Source organism: Synchiropus splendidus, chromosome 10 (assembly GCF_027744825.2).
Source record: "Synchiropus splendidus isolate RoL2022-P1 chromosome 10, RoL_Sspl_1.0, whole genome shotgun sequence".
Lineage (NCBI taxonomy): Eukaryota > Metazoa > Chordata > Actinopteri > Syngnathiformes > Callionymidae > Synchiropus > Synchiropus splendidus.
In genome coordinates, this window is record NC_071343.1 from 14,280,088 (window position 1) to 14,303,330 (window position 23,243).

Here is a 23,243-nt window from a genome sequence, read left to right on the forward strand (position 1 = left end):
CTGCAGAGGCTGAGAAAAACTCCCCTGCGCTTCTCATCAACTGTGTGATTCTGGAGAGAAAAAAAAACACAGAGCAAGCGAGTGTGAAAAGTTGTCAGGAAGTGCTTCGACCAGTCTGAGCTGCTGATGCAGGTTCACCACAAGCGTCACCTGACGTGGATTTCCGCTGTGACACATTTCTGTTGGTGTTAAACACTGAAGCGGAGAGGCAGGAGCTCACATCCAGCTTCAGCAGCCCGACATGACGGAGCTCCTCACCACAGTGCAGTCCATCATGAGCTTCCAGCGGCAGAGCAGCCAGGAGGACGGCAGCCAGAGGAAGAAGAGCTCGCTGTGGTACCGACGCTCCCTCAGGGGGGGCAGCAGCGGACTCAGACAGGACACCAAATCTCTGCCGAGACCAAGCAAGGTACATCACACACACACCTGCTTTAATTCAACATGCTCCATATTCAATCCAACTGATGCCGTGAGCTCACTCATATCATGTGTTCAGGTCTGAGAGCTATCACGCCGTTTCACTTATGTAACAGCTCAACGTTTCCACCTAAGCTTGAGAGGCTTAAGTTGCAAACAAGTCCTAATTTGTGTTTCTCCTCCCGCAGCCCAAACAAGCCTGCAAACAGCTGGTGGACTACTCCAATCCACAACGGTACACAAGACACTGCAGATCCACATTTGACCTTCATGTTATTGTTTCCCACGCCACTTCTGACTCGAGGTCTTGAACATCAATTACAGTTTTCTTGTTCAGGGGGATGCATTGTTACATCATTTGCCACATTTTCATTTTAAATTCCACTTCATTTTTAAAAAACATTTTCTTGTTTTGTTATTTTTTATATTTTCATTTTCTTGTTTTTAAAATACATATTTTTTTTAAATTAAATTTTAAATCCGTTCAAAAATAATTTTCTCTTATACAGATGTTTTTAGTCCATTTATTGTGTTGTTTTCATAGTAAAGTCTCACATACTTTGATTTATTTATTGCATTATGATTATGATTACAAATATTTTATTGTATAATTAATTTAAAACATTGTTTGAAAATCTCTTATTATTCCTCAAATGCATTTATTTAGTGAATCTATTTTTAGATAACATAAGATTTATTGATCTCACAAAGGAGAAATTTACCATTGCAGGAGATCTTAAGTTGTAAATAAGTAAATGCTTAGTGCAAACAGGTAGTTTAGTAGATTCAAGTTCAATAAATAACATTCATGAAATGTAATCTTGATATGGATAATAAATAATAAATGTTATTGTTTTCAATTTCTTCCTCAGGACTACAGTCACTCTGGAAAAACAAGACAATGAAACCTTTGGTTTTGAACTGCAGGTGGGTCAACTCACACACAGTTTGACTGTTTGCGTGCAGCTTTTGCAACAAGTGTGTGTGACTCCAGACGTATGGCGTGCAGCTGAGGCACAGCGCTGCGGTGGAGATGTGCACCTTTGTTCTCACGGTGGAGGAGGAGAGCGCTGCAGAGAGTGCAGGTCTGGCTGCAGGTGAGCCCAACCGCTTCTCCATTGCCTCAACGGTGCCTCGGAACGCTTCCTCTTTTCTCTACGTAGAAGCATGTGCCACTTCCTCGAAGATAAAAATGTTTGCATAATTGTGCGTCAGTGAAGGATGATGACAACTGCTCTCTCCGATGACGCAGGGGACGTGATCGTCAGCATCAACGGGACCAGTATTGAAGGATCTTCACATCAGCACGTGCTGGACCTGATCAGAGAGTCGGCCAACACTGTCAAGTGAGTGTGACGGTGGCTTCATTAACCACAGAGAAATGATCACCTCAGTGTGGTCACAACAACAACAATAACACCCACTTCATTTGCCAGTGCTGCTGCTGCTGCACTACACTCAACCAAACATCTGTTTGCCTCCAGGTTGGAGACGGTCTATGGCAGTGTGATGAAGTGGATCGAGCTGGAGAAGAGGCTGAATGTGCTGAAGGTGGGTTTAAGAAGGCAGGCCTTCATGACACTGGACTATCCAGACGGTCGAGAAATATACTTGAGATCAATTCACAACATGCTCTCAGAAACAAAAATCCCTTCCAGCCTGAGGAACATGATGTTTTGACGTCATGTAAGAGGTTCAGCTAAAAAAGAAAGAATAATTATTGGGAATAAATAACACAAAAATAAACCACTGAATTGATGGGGAGGTTGGTTTTTATCTTGAGTGCCATCTTTTAAGGGATTAACCTCCTCTTCATTTCAGTAGTAACCTGTCACTTGCTTGAGGGCCATCGTGAGGTGGCACACACGTTGATGTCTGTTTGTGAGAGCGGTTTACTTATGCATGAGAGGTTCCAAGCGTGTAGGCTGAAGGGACTCCAGAAGAGGGTCATTGGAGCATGAAGTTTTTTGTGTTTGGAGAGTTTAGTAGTTTTTCTGACAAGTGTGCGAGACAGTTGCCATTCTGGTGCATCTGCTATGAGAGGTCTTCACATGCATGCAGTCTTCACAGGTGTGTGACAGGAAGTCTATCAGTGTCTATGAAAGGTTTCACTTGTGGTTTCCTGATGAGTACGGAGAGATTTTCACCTTGTGTGCCATCAGTTTTTACGTGTGTAGAGTGTTTTAGCTGTGCTTTGAGAGGTTTTTCAGGACTTACAGTGCCTCAGTTGTTTGTGTGTGAGACAGTGTCCATATGTCTTATCTAGTATGAGAGGTTTTCACTTTCAAGATGTGATGTAATAGATGCGTGAGAGGTTGTTTATCGGTAACATGAGAGACTTCCACTTTTTTCAATTGTGGGTTGCATCTTTTCTCTGTGGCTGAGGTTTTCACTTGTTCATCATTTTACTTTTTATTTTACGTTTTACTTCATTTTACATCAGGTTACTTCACTAGTGTGTCAAAGGTTTTCATATTTGCAGAGCTGCTTTGACAGGTTTTCACTTGCATGCGGTCTTGACAGTGCAAAAGGCTGTTGCTAAGTGCAATGAGAGGTTTTCACTTGTGTTTGCCATGAGTTTTCACTGGTGCACGAGTCATGTTTTGGAAGGTTTTTACTGAGATACCTCATATTTGCAGATCCGCTTTGACAGATTTTCACTTAGTCTTAGTCTTTCCTTCCACAGTCTTAAAATGAGAGAGTTTCACTTGTGGTTGACATATTATTCCATTGACCTGGGATAGTTTTTTTTTTTTTAAACTTGGGTACATCATTTTACAAGATGATTTGTTTAGAGATTTTCACTTATATACAGCCTGAACATGTGCGGGAGAGATTGTTAACATGTACTATGAAAGATTTTCTCTCTTGGTCATTTCTCGTATGTTTACCTGATGACTTTTTGAGCTCTTACTAAATGTACCTCAGTATATTTTTCTGGATGTGAGGAAGTTTCCATACTTGCACATCTGCTTTTGAAAGGTTGTCACATACTGAGATTTTCTATGAGATGTTTTCTCTGACTATAGCAAGGCTTCCATTCGTAGATGTCACGTGTGCATGAAGGGTTCTCCGTGTGTCTATGATTCTCCCTAGTGTACGTTGTGTTTGGCTGCTACCATAGTCTTCTTGTGTGCCACATCATTGATCCGGTATTCTCACCCCTGCAGCAATCTCTGAGCCAGAAACTACTTGAACTACATTCTTTGAACTCCAGAGAAAGTCAGCTGACAAGAGGTAGGAGGCGTTCTACAGCTGTTGGACCACAGCACTTCCTCTCACACAGGCGTGGCCTTCTGTCACTGTGACTGCCAGATACAGTTATAACTAATGTTTCCTGTTCCCAGGCAACATGAACATGATGGTCGACTTCCCTGACACAGATGACAAAAGCCGTCTTACTCGTCGCTCCTCCAGCTGCAGCAGCTACAGGAGCACCATGACGGACGACAGTGACCTCAACAGCGTGTTCGAGGACCTGAGCTCTCCCTTCAGTGCGGCCAGCGCCAGCGACGATGGCTGCTTCTTCTCCAGAGACTTTCCTCTCCCGTCCAGTTTCAGCCAACAGCATCCTCACCGCAGCCTCAGTCGCTCCAGCAGCTCCAGTGTTGCGAGCAGCACCAGCTCTAGCTCCCCCACCGCCGACGAAGTGAGGATCTCGTCCCTGTTCGGGACCCTGCCGAGGAAAGGAAGGAGAACCAGCATGAGGAAGAACATCCTCAAGTTCCTTCCTGGACTCCAGAGATCAGTTGAGGAAGAGTAGCGAGACACGATAATCCTCTTTCGTTGGTGATGAATTCGATTTCTGCTGTTGTCACCTGTTCACTCTACAGCAAGCGACTCACAACCCACCTCCACCCTTGCCTCACACTGAGGGGGGTGAAGGTCTGTCCTCGAGTTTGCGTGGTAGACGCCATGTTTGTATCGTGGACCTGTGGTGTTGAAACTCAGAGGGATGAAGCGAAAACTTCCTCTTTGTCCTGTTGCCACAGCAACTAAACAAACTAGTTAGAGCTCTAACTGATTTGAATATGTCGAAGCTTCTGCTGAGACATAACCTGAAACCATGGATGTAGCATGGCTGCGACTGCAAAGTCATCTGGAGGAGTTTAAAGCAACTGTCAAGCGTGAACCTGGCCTGAATGTTTGTGTGAGTTCATGTCAACACCCCCACACCTTGTCACCAGACCATGGTGCTAGCCCGCTGACAACAGGATGTGGCGGCCGAGGCGCTCGAGCGAACCGCCTTTCTCTTTCCATGTCAATTTTCTGTATCATTTCCTGTAAACTGCTGCTGTTTCTGACTCAAGAGTTGTTCATGCAAGCATTAAAGCGACTTTCTCGCACAGTTCTGATGTCTTGTGAAAGGGGTTGTTCTGACTGAAATCCACCAGCTGGGAATTTCATGGGCCGTCATCGGTCTCATGGGTTTTTCACCGACACTTTCTGGGTCTCTGATGGAAGTGATTTTTGAAACATATTCGACTGACATATTTAGAGAAAAAAAAAACAACTTTTGCACTCCCTTGATCACAAGTATGATCAAGAAATATTTTTCTGTTTCAGATGCATTAAACAAACACATGTAGTTGTTTGTTAATTGTAACTAAACCCTCGACAGTTTAGCGTGTTGTTTTGTCAATTCAATACGTTCTAAACATTGTCGGTGTAAAAGTCAACAAATAATGTACCTAAAAAACGAAGGAAAAATCAATGTTTATTAGTTGTGCCATGAGTAGAATGCACAGTGCGTCCGAAAACTTTTCCCACCACTGTACATTCAAAATGACAATTATATGTTAATAGGAGGTAAGCACACAAACCCAAAACACACCCACATGTCAATTCTCTTAAGCACATATGTACAGACATACATATAGAAAATTATACGTGTGCATGTACGCATATAGATACAAACATATAGACACACATAAAGATACAAACACCCACGGATGCACACACTATTAGAAACCAAAACACCAGCAAATGCACACAAACAAACAACAAAACAAAACTGAAAAAAAAAGGATACAAAAAATAAATTAATACATTTCCAAACAGACAAATTTAGTTTGGAAAAATGTAGTATATAAATGGACAGCATAATGTGCAAAAAACAAAACATTTAATAAATAAATTAATTACACACAAACATGCATCTAAGGAGAAGGAAGAGTGTCTCAAACAAACTTTTTTTTATTACAGCACATTTCTTTCATTACAACGCACTTCCTGTTCAGCTGTGAAAACACTCATCCTAACACGCTGACACACACTAGAAATTAAATAAGCTGTAATGTATTGTGATGTGACACGAAAAAAGCAAGATCTAAGATGAAAAAAAATGAAATAAAAAAGCAACCCTCCTCCTCCGCTGTATTGCAGTAAACATTGGTGGAGGTCAAATGTTCGAAATCTTTCATTAAGTTGAATAAAGTACTCACAGAGGCTGCAGGTAATCTGCTTACAGCAAACCTTTGACCGGCCCAATGAGAAGCTTCTGGAAGCCTGTTTCAGGTGGATGGTGATGATGGAGCAGGCAGAGATGTGTTTTAATGCTCACGTTTCACTGTCAAAGTTGAGAGCTGAGTTTTAATATTGAAACCTACTTGCTCACCAATTCATGCAAACTGCAGGGGAATGTTAATCCAGACTAAGGCGCGCGGTGGGATCACCCCGAAGAGATTAAAGGACCAGTACAATGACTCCATGTGCTGGGACGCTGAGGTCACAAAGAACTTTTGTTTGTCCCACAACAAAACCTCTGTTGCTCAGTGGACGACATGCACTTGTACGAGTCGAGCAGCTGAGCTGCGGCATGGATTTTCAACCTTCTCTGTCAGAGTAGCACCGGCGTGATGGACTTGGAACACATGGAGGGGAGCCCGGTTCTCCCAGAGGCCATCAGACTCACAGAGGAGGTGGAGGCGATGACCAACCAAGTCCTGGAGATCATCGGTGGCATCACCAAGGAGCCTGTGGGGAAGGGTGAATTGAAAGACTCATGGTCAGTGGCAGAGGGAGACGACTCGGTGTTTTACAGCGATGAGGAACAAAACCAGGAGGACACAGAGTCGGACAAGTCATGTGACTCAGGAGACAGGCGACTTGTCAACAGTGAAGCAGAGAGCAGCTCTTCTCCCCAGGTGGAGGAAGAGCCATCTTCACTTGATTCCACTGAAGAGGTAGAGACCACAGAGGTGAACGAAGGTGAGCAAGAGACCCCTGCTGTGGTCCATGGTGGAGAGCCTGAACCTGTGAGTGAAGCCGACCCAGAACCAGCTGCTCTCTCTGAGGAGTCAAACTCCACCATCTCAACAATACAGCTGGACCCTGAAGAGCCTCCAGAAGGTGAGAGGAGTTATTGTCTGAGAGAGACATTGTGTATAAACAACAGGTTTGACTTTCAGAGTCGCACCAGGAACCTGAAAAGGCTGAAGAGGAGACGCGCACTGAGCAGGACATGGAGCCGGAGCAGAGCCCTCCAGCCGAAAATAAAACCTCCCTCCGCGAGAATGTTGGTGAAAGTCAGCACTCGAAGAAGGAAAGCGAGTTCCACATCCCGGTGGTCTCCCTTCGAGACCCCAGCCCCGGGTACTCCACCCTCCCCCTCACCAAGAAATGCTCCCGCAGCACCGAGACGCTCGACTCCTTCGACCACCTCACCTCCTCCAAATACAGCACCGTCTCCTACCGCAAGATCCGCCGAGGAAACACCCGGCAGAAGATTGAGAAGTTTGAGTACATGATCATGAATTTGTAGTCGCTGTGATCGGAGGTGCACAGCAGATGACATGTTTCCATATCAGGTTCCTATGTAAGTAAGCAGCTTAAAAGCTAATCTGAGCAGCGATAAGAACCAGGACCTGATCATAAACTAAGCAGCGCTGAAATTCCACTGAGCTCCACAGCGCCTACTACTGGTACTTGTTGCTACAGCAGCCATCCTCCTCTGCCTCGGTAGCATGCTCTCAGCCGCAGGGTTCACTTCAACACAAATGGAACGGTGCCATGAAGTCTTCTGCTAGATTCAGCTCGATTTTGCTTTATATTAAAAATATCCTGAACTAAGAAGGAATGAAGGGCGGAGCTGAAGTCTTGCTATGCATAAAATCATTTTCTTGTGATGTTAATTCATATTGTCACGATAACGATAGAAAAAAGAATTCAAGAATTACCTCCACAATAACATAAATTAAACAAAAAACGAAATAAAAATCAAAGATGTCAACATTTTGTACCCTATTTTTGATGCCCTATTTAACTTTTTATGGTCCATATATAAGGTGCATTATTGTACTTTTCCCACAACTTGAGTGGACCAGAAACTATGGAACACTTCTAATCGCTTCTACCAGAGACAGCAGTTTTCCCAGATATTCAGTCAACAGGATTATCACCGTCCTTTCTCCAAACTGGAACCAGTTTCCTGTTGTGTGAGTTTGGGATAAAAGTAGGAAAAAAACAAACATTCACAGCGTACATTAATAGTAATTTAAAGCATATATTTAAACACAAAGGTTGACCATTGTTTAATTTCTTCTGCCGTCACAAACGTTGTTTAGAATGAAAGAACGCCCTCTCGAGTGTCACAAAGTTCCCCACAGCAGAACCATCACCTACAAATGCAGCATTGACAGAGGCACGCGCTTCACATGTCAGGAGTGCTTATCTCATGTAAACAACAAGCGTTTTATCCCCAAAATGATCGCTGGACTCTCAAAAAGTCCCCGACCTTTTTGTCAACACCCAGGTTTAGAAGACTTTTTCAGTTTGAGATGCAACATCATCATTATTTAGGACACAAAGATGTTTTGTTTTTTTTTTTAACAGGACAATAACGATAAAAAAGGAAACATTGCACACTCCCACTCCCTCTATTTCACAACCTCGACCACAGACGTTGGTCAGTCTCTCACAGTCTCAGGATGAAGTCGGGCCGCGGCGCCCTCTAGTGCACGTTTAAAGCATCGCAAAAGGTTATTCTGTGCTGTGATACTGTGTGAACTGCCACTTCTGGAAGGCGTCGTTGGGATTGCAGGCGCCGAGAATAAGAAGTTCCCCCTGAGGAACGGCCTGCAGACACCTGAACCGTGACGACGTCTCGGCAACAATGTGCTCCACCTGCGGGAAACAGATGAAGAGGTGTCAGCGAGGTTGAGTCATAAACTGCCCACAAATGTAAAAGCTAAAACAGAGGAAGACTTTGTCGGAGGTCGAGTATTCCACACAGTGAAAATACTGGGCCTCAGTCTGCAAATGTGGTCATAATGTTATTTTTGAAGCATTCTTTATTTCGAGGCATGTTTGGTCTTCATGCTTCTAAATGTGAAACAAGAAAAACCCTAGAACTTAGGGAGAGAGAGGCCCTCCGAGATGAACTCACCAGGGCCGAACTGGACTTGTGGAGCCATCGGACTTCCACGTTGACGTTGTCACATGACTGCAAAGCGAGGCTGTTGTCTTTGGTCAGATGCGCCACACAGACGTCCTGCTGGCGAAGGTGACGCATCCAGGTGTAGTTAAAGGTCTGACTCTGTCAGGAGGAGAAGCAAGAGTGGCTCAGTGTTGACTGATGGTCTCAGGAGAATGCTCAACACTGACCTGTTGGCTGAGGTCACAGGTTTGGAAGGAGAGGAGGCCCTTCTCTAGAGCGAGGCATTTCCTCAGACCGAAATTGAAAACCTGCAAGGAGAAAGTCATCGAAGGTCATCTGAGAACACGGCAATGTGATCAAACTGAAGTCCAACAATGAGCTTCAACTCGGTCCTCACAGGGCCGAGGCGGTGCAGATTTTTCTTCCAACCACCCAAGCAAACATACAGTGCTTCATCGGTTGGATAAAGACCTGCAGCCCCCCGGACCTCTGGGGACCGAGCTGAGTGAACATGAGGGGCAAATGACATGTAAACTACCTTTCAAACTTCAGAGATCACTCATCTGTATTTGACATGGTACCAGTGGACAGTTACTCCATCAACTCAGCGCCAGTCTTAAATCTTGACCTGCTCCTGTTTTGAACAACGACACTGTCCTACAGTTCTGCTTTCAAAAAAGATTTTTTGTGACTAGAACTAGAACTTCGAATTTGTCACTTCAGTGGATGGGTGGTGGAGTCAGGACTGCAGACCTGCAGTGCGCAAACTTCTTGATGCACACTAGCGCCAACTCGTGCTGAATGATTTACTGTATTCTGATTGAAATCTTGATGTCACACAGCACCATGGTCAAAGCTGTGGTTCTTTACCATGTACTTAGTGGGTTCGGAAAGAACAAAAAAAGAAATTAATAAATATATTTTAAAAAGTGCAATTTGTCTCCCCCCCACAATTGTTCAGGATCACCAATATTTTAGCTCTGGAGTTCCTTCTTTCTATTGTACTTAGAAACTGGAATGAGATCTGGGGACGGACAGTGAAGCAGGGATGGGTCAGGCGTGACAGTTTGCTAGCTGCTGTAGGAAATGCATGCAATGACAGGAACTGCGCTCTTACTTCACGCTTGGCATCTGGTGCTTGTAAAAGAACAGAGAGCATTTCATTCTGGGGTTTCTCTTTCAGTCACCGATGTACAGCCGACAGACAGCCACCGACTCACCAGGCCTTGAGCTTGCACCAGAGGGGCGTGCATGTCCGGATAAATGTTCTCCAGGTACCACTTAAAGCTCTTGCAGTTGAGCTTCTTCCTCAGCGCCATCTGATCGGTGAGGTTACCGATGTCGATGACATTCTTGTCCAGCAGGTGGTGGTACCCGTGGCCGTAGAACAAGTCCTTGTACTCATCCAGCCAGACCTCGGCCACTCTCGCCAGGTTGCGCTCCACCGTCTTCTGCCGATCCTTGGGGAACTTGTAGGGATTCTGCCCTCGGAAAATGTGCCCCACTCGGGAGCAGGGGATGATCTCGATCTCTCCGCCGCACATCCAGATCTGTCCGAGGAGATCAGAGGCTTAAACCAGGCCTTCAGAGCGGATCTGCTCAGATTTACCTTGAAGGAAATCTCCATGTTTTCTCCTCCCCACACATCCAGGCCTGGGTCATAGGCCCCCAGCTCGTAGAAGTACTTTTTGTCAATAGAGAACAGCCCTCCTGCCATGACTGGGCACCTGCAGAGTCACACAATAGGAGAGGTATATCACGACCCACAGGGTGATTCACGCCAGGCGCAGCCCGTACCTGATGGGATCGGCGATGCTCAGGTTATTCTTCTTGATATAATCGGCCGGTAAGGCGCTCCAGCCAAACACCAGGGGCCACTTGAAAATACCCCTCTGGAAGTTGTCCACCAGCATGTAGCTGGAGATCAAACCACAGGATTAGAATATTTTCATTGATTTACTAAATTAGGGTGGAAATGTTTCCTGTCAAACTGGGGGTGCGGTTCGGCAAAACAGTGTGGTGATGGGAACAAGCTGCTCTCACAGCAGGGCTTATCAGCTGCCACATCTTTTTCCAGGAATTTCCACATTCCGCTCCTATCTCAGTGGCGAGAGACAACTTATCTCATCGTCAACTGGTCGGGGTGTTGTCGCTCTCTGCCACTTGGGTTGATCCTGGATCACCAGACCTTCCGACGCCAGAGTGTTAGTCACGTCATGCTGCCACGAGACTGCGTGCAGCCTCAAGTCAAATCCCTTCGGTGACCCACTTTCTCAAGAGGTAAACACCGCAACTCCTGAATGGGCTTTATTTTAGGTGCAGAGGAGCAGGGGCTACAGCCACGACAGTCACATGACCACTTTCAGACGGTGTGTCAACTTTCAAAACAGGACACACCTTGTGGTAAGTTGTGGCAGAAGTTTTGGAACGGTTCTGATTCATTGGTTTAAATGTAGAGTGACTAAACACCTCATACTGGAGGAGGTGGCAGTTGTGGTGTCATAAATTCAACAGGAAACATCACGCACAATAAACTGATGAAATATGAAGCACTATAAAGCCACAGGTTCTTGATGGATGAGCACAGACGGGACAAGAGTTAGTAGACTCTAACACTGCTGCGGTGTGGGGGTGTGTTTAAAAGTGGCCCGTCTTCTTGGTTTGTTTGGGTGTGTTTTGGGAGTGGAGTGACTCGAGGAACAGGCTAATAATAGTCTCTGAGACGATCATGTCATGACAGTAATGCACAGCTCAGATGGTCGGACCAGTCACCTCATGTCCTTGTCGCTGATAACCTCGATCACAGGACACGGAACCTTCTTGCGATCCAGGTAGATTCTCTCCAGCAGCGGCTCCAGCCAGCCCACGTTACATTCAACATGGGAGTCCAGGAAGGTGAGAACCTCACCTGCGAGACGTGCAAGCCAAGGTATCATGACTCATCATCAATTTAGAGGACTGTCACGCCGACTAAGGACTCATCAGGAGTCAGTTCAATTTGACTTCTCATACTTCAACATGCAAATCAAACCTGTCCAATATCTTACTAAATATCTAGTGAATTTGCTCTCCTACACTTTTAAACTCTGACACTCTCAAACACCACTTCCTCCTTTAACAAGAAGAGCTATAGTAGATGTGTGAAAAGGCTGCACACAGTTATATGCTTATTTTAACAGGCACTCTCACGCTGAAGGAGCCACAACTCCCATTCTTGCTTGTGCTACTGTGTGTGTTGTGCAAGCGAGCTGAGGACCATGACTGCCACTTGCTGTCCCATTCAGCTCATTGCTAGAAAATATATTTCAAACGCTAAAAAGGTATCTAGTTGTGAAGGTCAACGATTTTTTTGAATGCTATAAAAGCAATAAATAAATCAATAAAAGTGTTATATACTATCATATATCAATTATTATACAAGTATAACTTGAGTGATATTTGTGATTATTTGTGTGAGAATCTATTTTGTTATATTATTATATTGGAATAGTATTTTATTATGTATTATTAAGGTTACATTTCATACCATTATTCATCTTACAATTATGATAGGCACCAGTAATATGGGTTTAATTGGATTTTTTTGCTGCAGAAGAAAGTATTATAAGCAATTGCTTCAGTCCCTCCTCTTCGACACAAGTTATACTTTCAATATCTGCCAGTCATTCCAGATTACAGTGATCTTTTGAGTTCACACCTGGACTTTTATTGTTTGGTTTCTCCACAGGTTGATTAAAACAAAATATCCAGCTGTTTTGAGCTAGTGTTGTAGCTCTGAGCAGCCGGGTGGTCTCTCTCTCTCTCATGAAAAAAGAGACACAGTACAACCAGACTAGCCTTCATGCTTGAATAAAATCAATTTTCTGCTCCTTCTGAAAAGTAATAAATACAGAAAAACTTGTGCCTAAGACAGTGCTGCAGAACCGTCCTCTGTTTGTCTCCCTTCCTCGCAGCAAACTCATCACTGCAGCTGCGTCTGGTCAGTATTTGTATTGTCAGAATGCAAGTCATGCATGGAGTGATGTGCTTTCAGTGAGTGAGCTCCTGCCTCACCTTTGGCAGCGGCAGCTCCAGCCAGCCGGGCCCGGATCAATCCCTGTCGCTCCTTCAGACGGATGATTCTCACTTTTGGTAGCTTGGACATGTAGTCATCCAGCTGCTGCTTGAGATAATCTGTGGTGGCCACAGAGGAACTTAGTGATAGTAACGCAATAACAGAGGAGGGAGAAGTAAACTGTGACCTATAAAAAACATCTTGCACCTTTGGTGCTGAAATCATCCACCAGAATGATCTCTTCGAGCAGGTGAGGAGGCGAGCGGTTGAGGACGCTGTGCACAGAGCGGAGGAGCGTCGACCACACCTCGTCCACGAAGCAGAAGATGACACTGGTGGATGGAAGCTTATTGTGGACCAGGTTCTGAGAGCAACTGGTGGAGAGGAGCAAATGAGTCCAGCATCCAGAGACAATTCAGTGGTGAACAAAAACTCACATCTCCGGTCGGGTGTCCGGAATGGCCCGCTCCACGGGAATCTTCTCACTCAGGTAGACGTTGAAATGGCCTTCGTTCCACCTCTTCTTCACCTGGGAGTTTTCCTCCAGGGCAGCCACGGCTGCCTGACCAAACTGGCCCACGGCGTTGGCATCTCTGGGCGCGTGGGTCACGTCCAGGGAGAGCACTTTATGGACCCCACCGTCACCGGTGGTGTTTATCTTGGGCAGCTGACTTTTCTGAGTCGGAATGACAGGCTTCGGGAGTGTGCCACGTTCGCTCCTCGCCAACGTCCTGTTCCTATCCTGCTCCTCTCTTATGTCAACAGGTCCTCTCGCATCCTTCTTCTGTGTGGTGTTTGCAGGGTGTGCCTCTTTCAGCCGAGGTCGGATTGTTCCAACACTAACCTCTTTCTTCTCCACCTCTTTCTTTACGACAGAATCGTTTTTAAAATCCATTTTTTCCGGCTGATCCCTCACAAACACAGGCTGCATGGTGACAAAAGATAACACGGCAGGCGCCTTTGGTACAGTGGGCTCCTTTTTCACGACTGAATTATTTACACTTTTAACAGGTCTACTATACTTTAAAAGATCAGACACAGCAAATCTATTGGCCTTGACAGCCAGCTCTATCTGGTCCTGCCGCGCTGGTCTGTCGGCGTCTGCCCCTTGACCTCTGGAGGTGACGGTCTTCCTGGCTGCAGGTGTCATGAACATCTTCGCCCTCTGCAGCGGGTGCTTGAATCCCCCCCTCCTCTTGAACATGGGCTGCGTCTGCAGCCGGAAAAGCTCCTTCTCCCGCAGAACTCGCTCCTTCAGCAGCTGAGTGTTGACGTCGCTGATTGACAGCCGCAGCGCTGCCATGTCGAACAGCAGCCAGATGACAGAAGCGATGAAGACGAAGGCGAGCGCCCTCCCGCTGCCCCTCAGGTACCGTCTCATCCTCATGCTGGACGGACCACGTTAACACGCGCAGTGCAGCGCAACCGCACTGACCTGTCCGCAAACGTGTCTATGGTGCCTGCGTGGCGCTCCGCTGAGCCGGGCTCAGCACGAGCACCGCCATTACGCTGCAGTCGAAAGTACCAGTGCGTCCGAGTCCAAGAGTGCAGCCGGCAATCGCGCTTCTCAAAGCTTTCAGCCACTTTCGTCGCCACGACCCGAGTTGTATGTCACTTCTGACTTCCACGTTGACTTCCAAGCGGTGATTGAGCCAGGGCAGGAAGCGAGAGTCGCGCCTTCAGAATAAAAGTCGAAACATACAGCGCCTGCTTGGACGTTGGTGTCAAACGGTCACACAGCGGGCCACAATCTTTCACACAGTCAAAGCAAGAACAAAATATCTATTCGATAAAATATCCATACTGGAACTGACTCTCATGAAACAGGATTATCAGTGTGCTATCTCTTTCAATTCTTAGAGACTGATAAATCGGACTTGTCACTAACAGTCACTAGTGACCGACAGGCGATAAAGAATAGAAATGATCGCCTTGTATCGCTGGCCAAAGTGGTCTGCGGCCCCCATGTTTCAAAACTAGCGTCCACGTCAATAACGAAGTTGGGCAACGCAACTTATTTTGAAGGGCTTTACCGGAAGTAGTAAAGCTCATTCATGCCTTTGTTTTCTTTCCACAACTGTCAGGTCTATTGTAGTCAAACTGCCGGCTACGTGGTAGATCAATAACAGGCTCACAGAAGCGATGACGGCATGGTGTGTGCAGAGCAGCTTCATGCTGCAGAGACTTCTCTCTCTGTCCGATAAACACAATGATTTCACATCTCAGTGAATTCTAATAGATTTACCTTGGGTTTATGTAATTTTGTCACTTGCTGAATAATAATAAATATTATAACATTAAGGACAACTATAAATAATAATTTCCAAAAAGAAAAAAAATCCCCTTGGATTTAATATAGTTTTTTCTGATTCTGATTCTGATTGAAGAATAAAATAATACAGTGGTACCTCGGTTCTTGACCACAATCCATTCCAGACGGCTGTTCAAGAAGCTGAATGGATTTTTCCCATTACAATGAATGGAAAAAGAAATAATGCGTTCCAAGCCTTAAAATAGTCTTTTGTAGGAGTGAATTTAGAGTGTCTGTTGCAGGTGCGCTGTTCCTCTATGTGTGTGGCCGCTGCATGTGGGAGGGGTTGCCGAGTGAGTGACGTCTCTCCAGAAGTGAAGAGGTGCCCGGTGCGTGTCCAGCTCTGAATGTGCGCTTCTGTGCAGTTTGGCTGTGACAAAGTCATAAACCAAGTAACGCTCTGTCCCAGACTCGCCTCATCCCTGTCCCAGCTCCAGCCCACAACAGGACATCAAACCCTGGAGTGAGAGCGAGCACCTCCCCTGTGACCCTCTACCACGGTCCAGTGTGGAGACAGGAAAGGTTTTACACCTCAATATGAAGAAAAAACTGTCAGTAAATGTAGCTAACGGGACACGTTTGTGGCTTTTTTCGGCAGCGTTCGAGTTCTGGATTTTCATTTGAAATCTGAAGCAAAAAAAATCTTGAATTTTTTGTTAGAACTCCGATTTGTTCAAAGTCCAGGACATTAGAAAACGGAGGTACAACTGTTATTGAAACACTAGTGTTTAATAATACTGAGTCTCCAGTCAGTGGCTGGTACAGTGAGGAAAGTACAGAAATTCAAAAGAAAAAATGAAATTACAATCATGAACACATGAAATTGATGTGTTTGACTGACACTTTATATTCAGCATGTGCATTTGATCTAAAAAAAAAAAAACACAGGCCGATTTGTCCAGTGTCCAAAAGCCCGCCTCAGCACCTCATGTGTGTGAGGCTGGTGTTACTGCAGCTATTAGGCAGTGATTAGTGAAGGCGGCGGCAGGTTGTCCTCTTCATCAACAGGCCTCTCCTGGGACTCCGCTTGGCTCCATCCAGCCTATTAACAGCCCCCAACATGGGGCGGCGCCTCCCATGGTAGCTGCCCTTCGCGGCGCGACACAGGCTTTCATTAGCGTGTTAGCTAAATGATTGGCCTCAGGACAGGCCTGCAGCAAAGCATGTGGTGGCTCCGACATGTCCTCCACCGGGCAATTTATTCAGTTATTCACCCCGATCCCATGTTCACGCTCATGACGGTGACTGTGTGTTCCCCCCAAAACGAACAAGCTCGGGGTTTGGGGGGGGGGGAGACTTGCAACGCAGAGGTGACAGAGCTGTGAAAGTCAATCGGTTTAATCCCTCTGTTAGCTGTGCTGCGACCTGCATTACAGCGTGCTCCCACTAGGGGCAGTATTGAGACGGCATGTGAATACATTTTAATTCATGAAAAGACTCTTATTGAAGTAATATTGTCGTATAATTCAAAGATGACCATGAAGATGTATTCCTTTCATATACGTTCATGTTGATATCTTCATGTGTATTCAGGTGCAGCAAGAAGTGGAGGACAGTTCAGACTGAACTAATGTGGAGTGTTAGCAAACGGTGTTGAACTTTGTCAATAAATTACCGACAGCGTGGGCTATGAAAGTAGTGCGAGAGACAGAAAGTGATGCTCTCAGTTGAGTTGTGCCCAAACAGGTTTTGTCTCTGTGCTCAGGAATGCGACAACACAAAACAACAAAAGACACCTTTGGCTGGCTCAGAGCGCAGCATTACATCACCGTCTATCATGATGCTCTGAGGTCGAAAATGAAACTTGTTTTGGCCTCAACAAATCTGCTGCACTGACCAGTTCACCCAGTTTTTATGAAGACAAATACACCCTCAACAACTTAATGTCATAGATGACTAATTAATCCTGTGAGAAAATGAAACATGATTTAATATATCTATATCTATCTCTCTCTCTCTAGATATATATATCTGTATATCTATCTATCTATCTATATATATATATATACGTCACATACAACACGTCGCAGCTAGGATGATAACAACAACAACAAACATGTTTTTCACTACACAATAACTAGGGTTTTCACTACTCGGAATGTACTTGAACTTAAATAATGTTACATAAAAACTTGAATATAGCCGCCATCGTGATCTATTGTGCTATTGTCAAACTGATGCAAAATAAATATTTTGTTGTTTAAATGTATGTATGGGTCCATTTTTTTTTCTGAAATTCCCTACCCTGAGTTTTTTGTCTGTTGGCAGACAACAGTAAATATTGACATCAAATTTCTCCGCTCACTAGAAAACAAACAGTGAAACTTGAAGACCGTGACCATGAGACGTCATGATATTGACACGCATCAGAGGCAGTGCACTTCCTGGCGTGCCTTACCTGACGATTGAACCAAGTTTTGAGACAAAGCTGCGGTGGGCCTCGTACAGGGATAAGGGGCCGGATTTGTTCCATGGGCCTTGAGTTTGACATGGGAGAACAGGCCTGGCTATGTTGTTGAGCATATAAAGTCCTTCTAAAAAACACACGGGTGAAAGTGGAATTGAACCTGCAACCTTACCGCTGTGAGGCTGATGGCTGCGCAGGTCTGAGGTACCCTGTGAGCAAAGTTCAGCAGTAAACAGAAAGAAACACCGCGACACACACATATCTCAAGACACCCCCCCGGAAGAGATAATGGGAAACTACGGCGGATGTTGTCACCGCCGCGCGCAACATGACAAAATGCAGTGGTGTGTTGTCCACAGAACATGGTAATTACATTCACAGCAGTGTCATTTCCACAGAGGTCATGCTTTGCTAATGTGGCACTTGTTGGAAGAGAAGGCTGAAGACAATATGGTTAAGAATGACCCACTGGCATTTCCATCTCCAAATGATGCACATTGTGCATATTAAATCCATTAGAGAATTCATCAAGAAATATGGCCGGAGCAAACGAGTGTAATATTTGTTATGTGATGTCATTTCCCCTCATTGTTGAAGCTAATTTGTTTCATCACGCGAGTCTCCTCCCTTAACTATGATGCATGTCATTTGTTAGCTGTTTAATTGTGACTCCCATGAGTGGCTGTACCTCCTGACAGATGCGTCCCATCACCAAGACCTTTGCACAATTAACTTAGAATCCATTACCTCCGTCCCTCCCAAGTTGGTGAGCAGCGAACGCGCCGTACGCCGATGTTTTACACATCAAATATGCAATTATCCGTCATTTAACCAATAAAACAAACAAAATAAACAGCTTCGATTCATTTCACGCCTTGAGAGATACCTGCGCATCCGTCACTTAGCGGCTGTTAACGCTGAATTCATTGTGCTTGTTTTGTATTCAGGGAACAAACACACGTTCAGAAAGCTGTTTAAACCACGAGCTATGATTATGAGTTTGTTTTTGTTCCTTTACTAAGGTCATGGACGGAGGGCGGAGGCCACCTGCTCCCGAGGTGCCAGACTGTGACGCTAGTTTCTAAACAGGGGAAGTCACATGGGCAAAACTTCCAACCCAGTCCAACTGTATGCCTGCGGAAGCAACCGTAGGTGGCGCTCCATTAACAGTAAACACTGAATGAGCTCGATACATTGAACCATTTTTGCATGTTCAAACTCAAAATACTGAAATCACCCTCCTTCGCCAAACACACGCACTCACCTCAAGCCTCAAACATCCATCAAATGCACCTGCTTCCATATCTAAGTTAAAACAGTTTGTTGACATTGATCATCTTGTTCACTAGCTGATCTTAAACATGAGATCTTCGTTGATCCCTATATCAATATCACTTAACATTGACTTCAATTTGGAGCCAACCATCCTGTGGGCTACATAACATGATTTGCCAGGCTGATTTTGGCCCCCTTAGCCTTGGGTTTGACACCAGCCAATGAAGTTTCATTCGGAACTCTTGCTCTTCATACTGTGGACCTCAGTATGAGATGGAGTCCTGCAATACGGTTCGAGCCAAATTATGGTGACACTGAGAGGCCAGAAATACAAAACACCCAGGACACAGTAATAAAAACCCAAGCAGGGTAGTGTACTTCAGTGGTAGAAATAAATAATGAAAAACAAGCAAAATAATTATTTTTTTTTCTAATTTTGGCCAGATCCTGATGAATACAATATTTGTTTCATGCTATTATGAATGTATAAATGTTTATTTCAATCCTATGTTATAAACATTATAGACATGTTACTTGACATGTTATATGAGTGTTTTGTTACTATTATATCACTTGTTACTAGTATATCACTTATTATATTGCTCTGTCAATAAAAAATACAGAATATCTGCAGAATATTATGCATATTCTGCATATTATGCAATATTATTTATATTCTGCTGGTTGAAAGCACGCCCACCACTAGTCCCGCAGTGCATTGCAATAGTTTAAGTTAGAGGTTTTAATAAAATCATACTAGTATGGGTCATGTAAAAAAAAAAGTAATAAAACTGGCTCTGCCAACAGCCACATCATGAAGTGTGTGTTGACAAATATTTTGCTTTGTTTTAACAGATGTCACTATTAAAACGGTTTACAAATAAATGTACACACTTTAACATCCTGTCTGAAAAAGCTACATTGAGTTAAGAAAATTGAGAATTTCACAAAAACATGTAAACGTCAATAACAATAGATTTTTCAACTTATATGGCACTATTGATATCTAGCATTTATCCACAAGGTGGCGCTTTGGCTCTGCTCATATTCTGAGTGTTGCGTCACTCAGAAACAGAAACCTCTCATCCCTAAATGACCATATACTTCTAAAATAATTTGCTTAACAAACGTTATTTTTATGGTTTATAGGTTATTAATAACGATTATATTTGAAACATTATTTCCAAAACAAGTTATTGTTTTGTCCTGTCATTTCAAATCCCAGCCAACAGGGCAGCTCCAGTATGTAAAAGATGAGAACTTCATTCAGTACTTTGAAGTGAGGGCAGAGCGATGCCCTTGTCTTGGGAGCCATTTGATCCAGGTGACATGAAGGTGATACTCATTCTCCTCCCGTTGGACGTGACTTAATGTCCGACAAAAAAAAAAAAAAAAAAAAAACCTACATAATTTATCCAGATCCAGAGGGCTGACTTGGCACGGGCGGCCGTGGTCCTAAATGTCACCCTGTAATGAGTTCTGGCCACAGGTACACAGCCAGGCCGCTGCCCGCTGGCACCTGGGATGCCCACTGGCCAGCTTTTTAGCCCCCAGCCATTTTGGACAACTCCGCCTCGCTTTGTCAACGCAGCCGTGCCCCGTTTGCATCCAAACACACAAGTTTGAGAGTTGCAAAGTTTCACGCAGACCAGACAATGGGACTTCACTGGAATATAACCGACACTATTTTACATAACTGAGGAGGGAGCAACTTGTTTCTTTTCATTTTGTTCCCATTTATAATACTTGCTATAATACTGTACTGTCATTGTAGTATATTCTCACCCTTCTCTGGATTGACTAGAAATAACTGTACATTTTACTACAGTGTTGATTAAACACGTATTTTTCAAACCAGATACAACTTCGTAAACAACACAAACTTAAAGTGACTTGCAAGACAATGAGACTTTATTGGAATATAACCGACAATATTCTACATAACAACAGCTGAGGAGGGAGCAAGAGACAGCACTTGTTTCTTTTCATTTTGTTCCCATTTACAATACTTGCTATAATACTGTTGTCATTGTAGTATACTCTCACCCTTAAATGGATTGACTAGAAATAACTGCACATTTTACTACAGTGTTCATTAAGCATGTATTTTTCAAATGAGATACAACTTTGTAAACAACGCAAACTTAAGGCGACTTATTAATAATTTATAAATATAATTAACAAACACAAAAGTGTTTGTTACCTTATAACCTTATAAGCAGTTATAACTGTGAAAGGAAGTATATATGTTGTTATAATATTACAAAAAATAGAATACGAAATGTTTGATTTACAGTACATGTTTTTAGTGGTCTAATTTATTCATCTTTCATTTATTGCATCATAAACTGTGATAAAACAACAACAAAACTAAGATTAAATAATATAACCTTCACACTTGCACTTCAAGTTCTGATCACATGTAAAAGTATTTTTTCAAAACGATCCATTCAGAGACACTTTCTCAAACACTTCCGGTGTAACTGCCACACGCCGTGGTTCTCCTTGACTCCTCCAGTTGAACCCGTTTCCTGCTGTTCCTGGACGTCATGGCTGTGATCGCGGCATGCTGGCGGAGGCAGACTTACTTGACATCTATTGTCTGACCGTTACGAGACGCACTGGCGACACGCTGCGTCCATTATCGCGGATAAGGCTCCGCCAATGAGGGAACAATGTATCTCAATGAACTTTTTCCATTTCCTGGTGAAAGGAATCCATTCCATCCTTTTATGTTACTTTTCATCTGCCTTTTGTCTTGTTGCGGAATCTTTCCTCCTTCTCTCTCATTCATCTGTGTTGCCCTTTCCTTGATCTGATAGCATTAAACATATAATTAAGTCATAAAGGAGGGGACTGATGAGTGTAGCAGATGGTAATTGCGTCCTACATTTCAATGAAATGATATGCATTGCTACAATTTACAGCCTCCGCCTCATATTTTATTCAGCAACCTTTTATCTCTTTTCCTGCAGAATTATTCCGCAGTAAATTTAGACATCTTATCAATAGGCCCAGTGATAGTGGCAGAAACACGGGGCGGTGGCGGGGAAATGAGCCCGTGTCGTTTTATTCTGTTTAAAATAATTTTCCATAATAAAGGAGCTATCAGAGCTGCTCCCACACTCTATTGGGGTGGATGCTTCCACGTCGATTACTGGTGCCCTCGCTTTCTGACGCCACAAACTGTGACGTCGACGTGAGAGGAAAAGTTCATTTCAAGTTGTTTGGGTTTAAGAGGATTGATGCAAGAAGACCTGCTGGCTACACTTGAACACTCCAAAGTGAGGTGACCAAGAAATACTTCTGTGCTCAGGTCAAATCATGACAGGATATCCAGGTCAGAAGTATTGCCTTATGTCCTCTGCAGTGAAAGGGAGAAAAGCGTGGACATCCAGGAGAGGCTCAGAGCAGAAACCTTGCTCGTCCCTGACAAGTTGAGAAGGTGCATCAGCCATCAGTCACTTTGGGAGGAGCCACCAACAATCTGGGCCTCTCTGCTCCATGTGCTGCCACCACTACCCGAACTGGATTAACCAAAAGAAAAAAGATGGACAGATGTCCAGGGATGAAGGCAGAGTGATGATGAGAGTGAGTGCTGCGAAAAGAAGAAGGTGAAGAAGAGAAAGAACTTTAGATATTTGACCAGATGCAACCTTCGGGGATACATCATTTTGGACCTTAAAGTAAGATTGCACTCAACTTATTTTTTTGTTTTGTTTTATTACAATTTAGGTTAAAAAAAGGACACAATTTTTCTGGTACGGCTGTCACTGGCTGCCCAGTGAATTAAAAAAAGGTGACATTAATTTGATGAGTTTATTGGTTCAACAAAACCCAAAAAAGAAATAGACAAACACAGCTGAGAGAAATACACTATAATAAAGCTCAATGAATATTAACATTTTGTTGCTGCGTATCATATGATGTGACAATGCAAATACATTTCACTATTACAACAGAAAAACAGCATTAAAACAAAGCAAAAAAGTGAAAGTACAATAGAAATCATCAGTCTTTTTTAGCATTTGGAATATCATTGATGACAATGAACTCAACTGGACAGCAGGTGGCAGTAGGCCAGGAGAGATGGAGAGAAATGAATCTTCAGAAGAGTCTTGGATGAAGATGGTAATCAGAACACCACCAAAATCGACTAAATTGTACCTTGTCCTATTGCATTTCCTGGAGATCTTATTGAAATCTGTGCATCTCTTCTGGGGGTAACATCCCATCACCTTGATATGTGAAGACAGGAAAAGACCATTTCATGGTGGTGCGTTTTATAGTTTCACACTGACCTCATGAGGGCCAGAAATATCCAGGGAAAGGGCTGTCAGAGGCCCCCGTGGCCACACTTTGCTCAGGTCAGATGAGGACAAAAAGGAAGTAGTTAAGTTCT

The 23,243-nt window shown here is 44.1% G+C and overlaps 3 protein-coding genes across 3 annotated transcripts; 2 read left to right on the forward strand and 1 right to left on the reverse strand.

The window, feature by feature from the left end:
- Window positions 1–237: 237 nt before the first annotated feature.
- cytip (cytohesin 1 interacting protein) lies at window positions 238–4,748 on the forward strand. Its single transcript, XM_053877395.1, has 8 exons — window positions 238–409; window positions 606–652; window positions 1,290–1,344; window positions 1,412–1,514; window positions 1,670–1,763; window positions 1,902–1,968; window positions 3,588–3,654; window positions 3,765–4,748. The coding sequence occupies exons 1-8, from the start codon at window positions 242–244 to the stop codon at window positions 4,178–4,180; spliced, it is 1,017 nt and encodes a 338-aa protein (XP_053733370.1). The 5' UTR covers window positions 238–241; the 3' UTR covers window positions 4,181–4,748.
- A 1,432-nt stretch (window positions 4,749–6,180) lies between these two features.
- On the forward strand, window positions 6,181–7,648 carry LOC128766082 (ermin-like). The gene is made up of 2 exons (XM_053877451.1): window positions 6,181–6,768; window positions 6,828–7,648. The coding sequence occupies exons 1-2, from the start codon at window positions 6,276–6,278 to the stop codon at window positions 7,178–7,180; spliced, it is 846 nt and encodes a 281-aa protein (XP_053733426.1). The 5' UTR covers window positions 6,181–6,275; the 3' UTR covers window positions 7,181–7,648.
- Window positions 7,649–7,923: 275 nt separating this feature from the next.
- LOC128765966 (polypeptide N-acetylgalactosaminyltransferase 5) lies at window positions 7,924–14,477 on the reverse strand. The gene is made up of 10 exons (XM_053877246.1): window positions 13,286–14,477; window positions 13,056–13,222; window positions 12,848–12,967; window positions 11,567–11,702; window positions 10,592–10,711; window positions 10,404–10,521; window positions 10,015–10,344; window positions 9,022–9,102; window positions 8,804–8,953; window positions 7,924–8,541 (listed from the first exon to the last, which is right to left on the reverse strand). The coding sequence occupies exons 1-10, from the start codon at window positions 14,233–14,235 to the stop codon at window positions 8,398–8,400; spliced, it is 2,316 nt and encodes a 771-aa protein (XP_053733221.1). The 5' UTR covers window positions 14,236–14,477; the 3' UTR covers window positions 7,924–8,397.
- Between the last annotated feature and the right edge of the window lie 8,766 nt (window positions 14,478–23,243).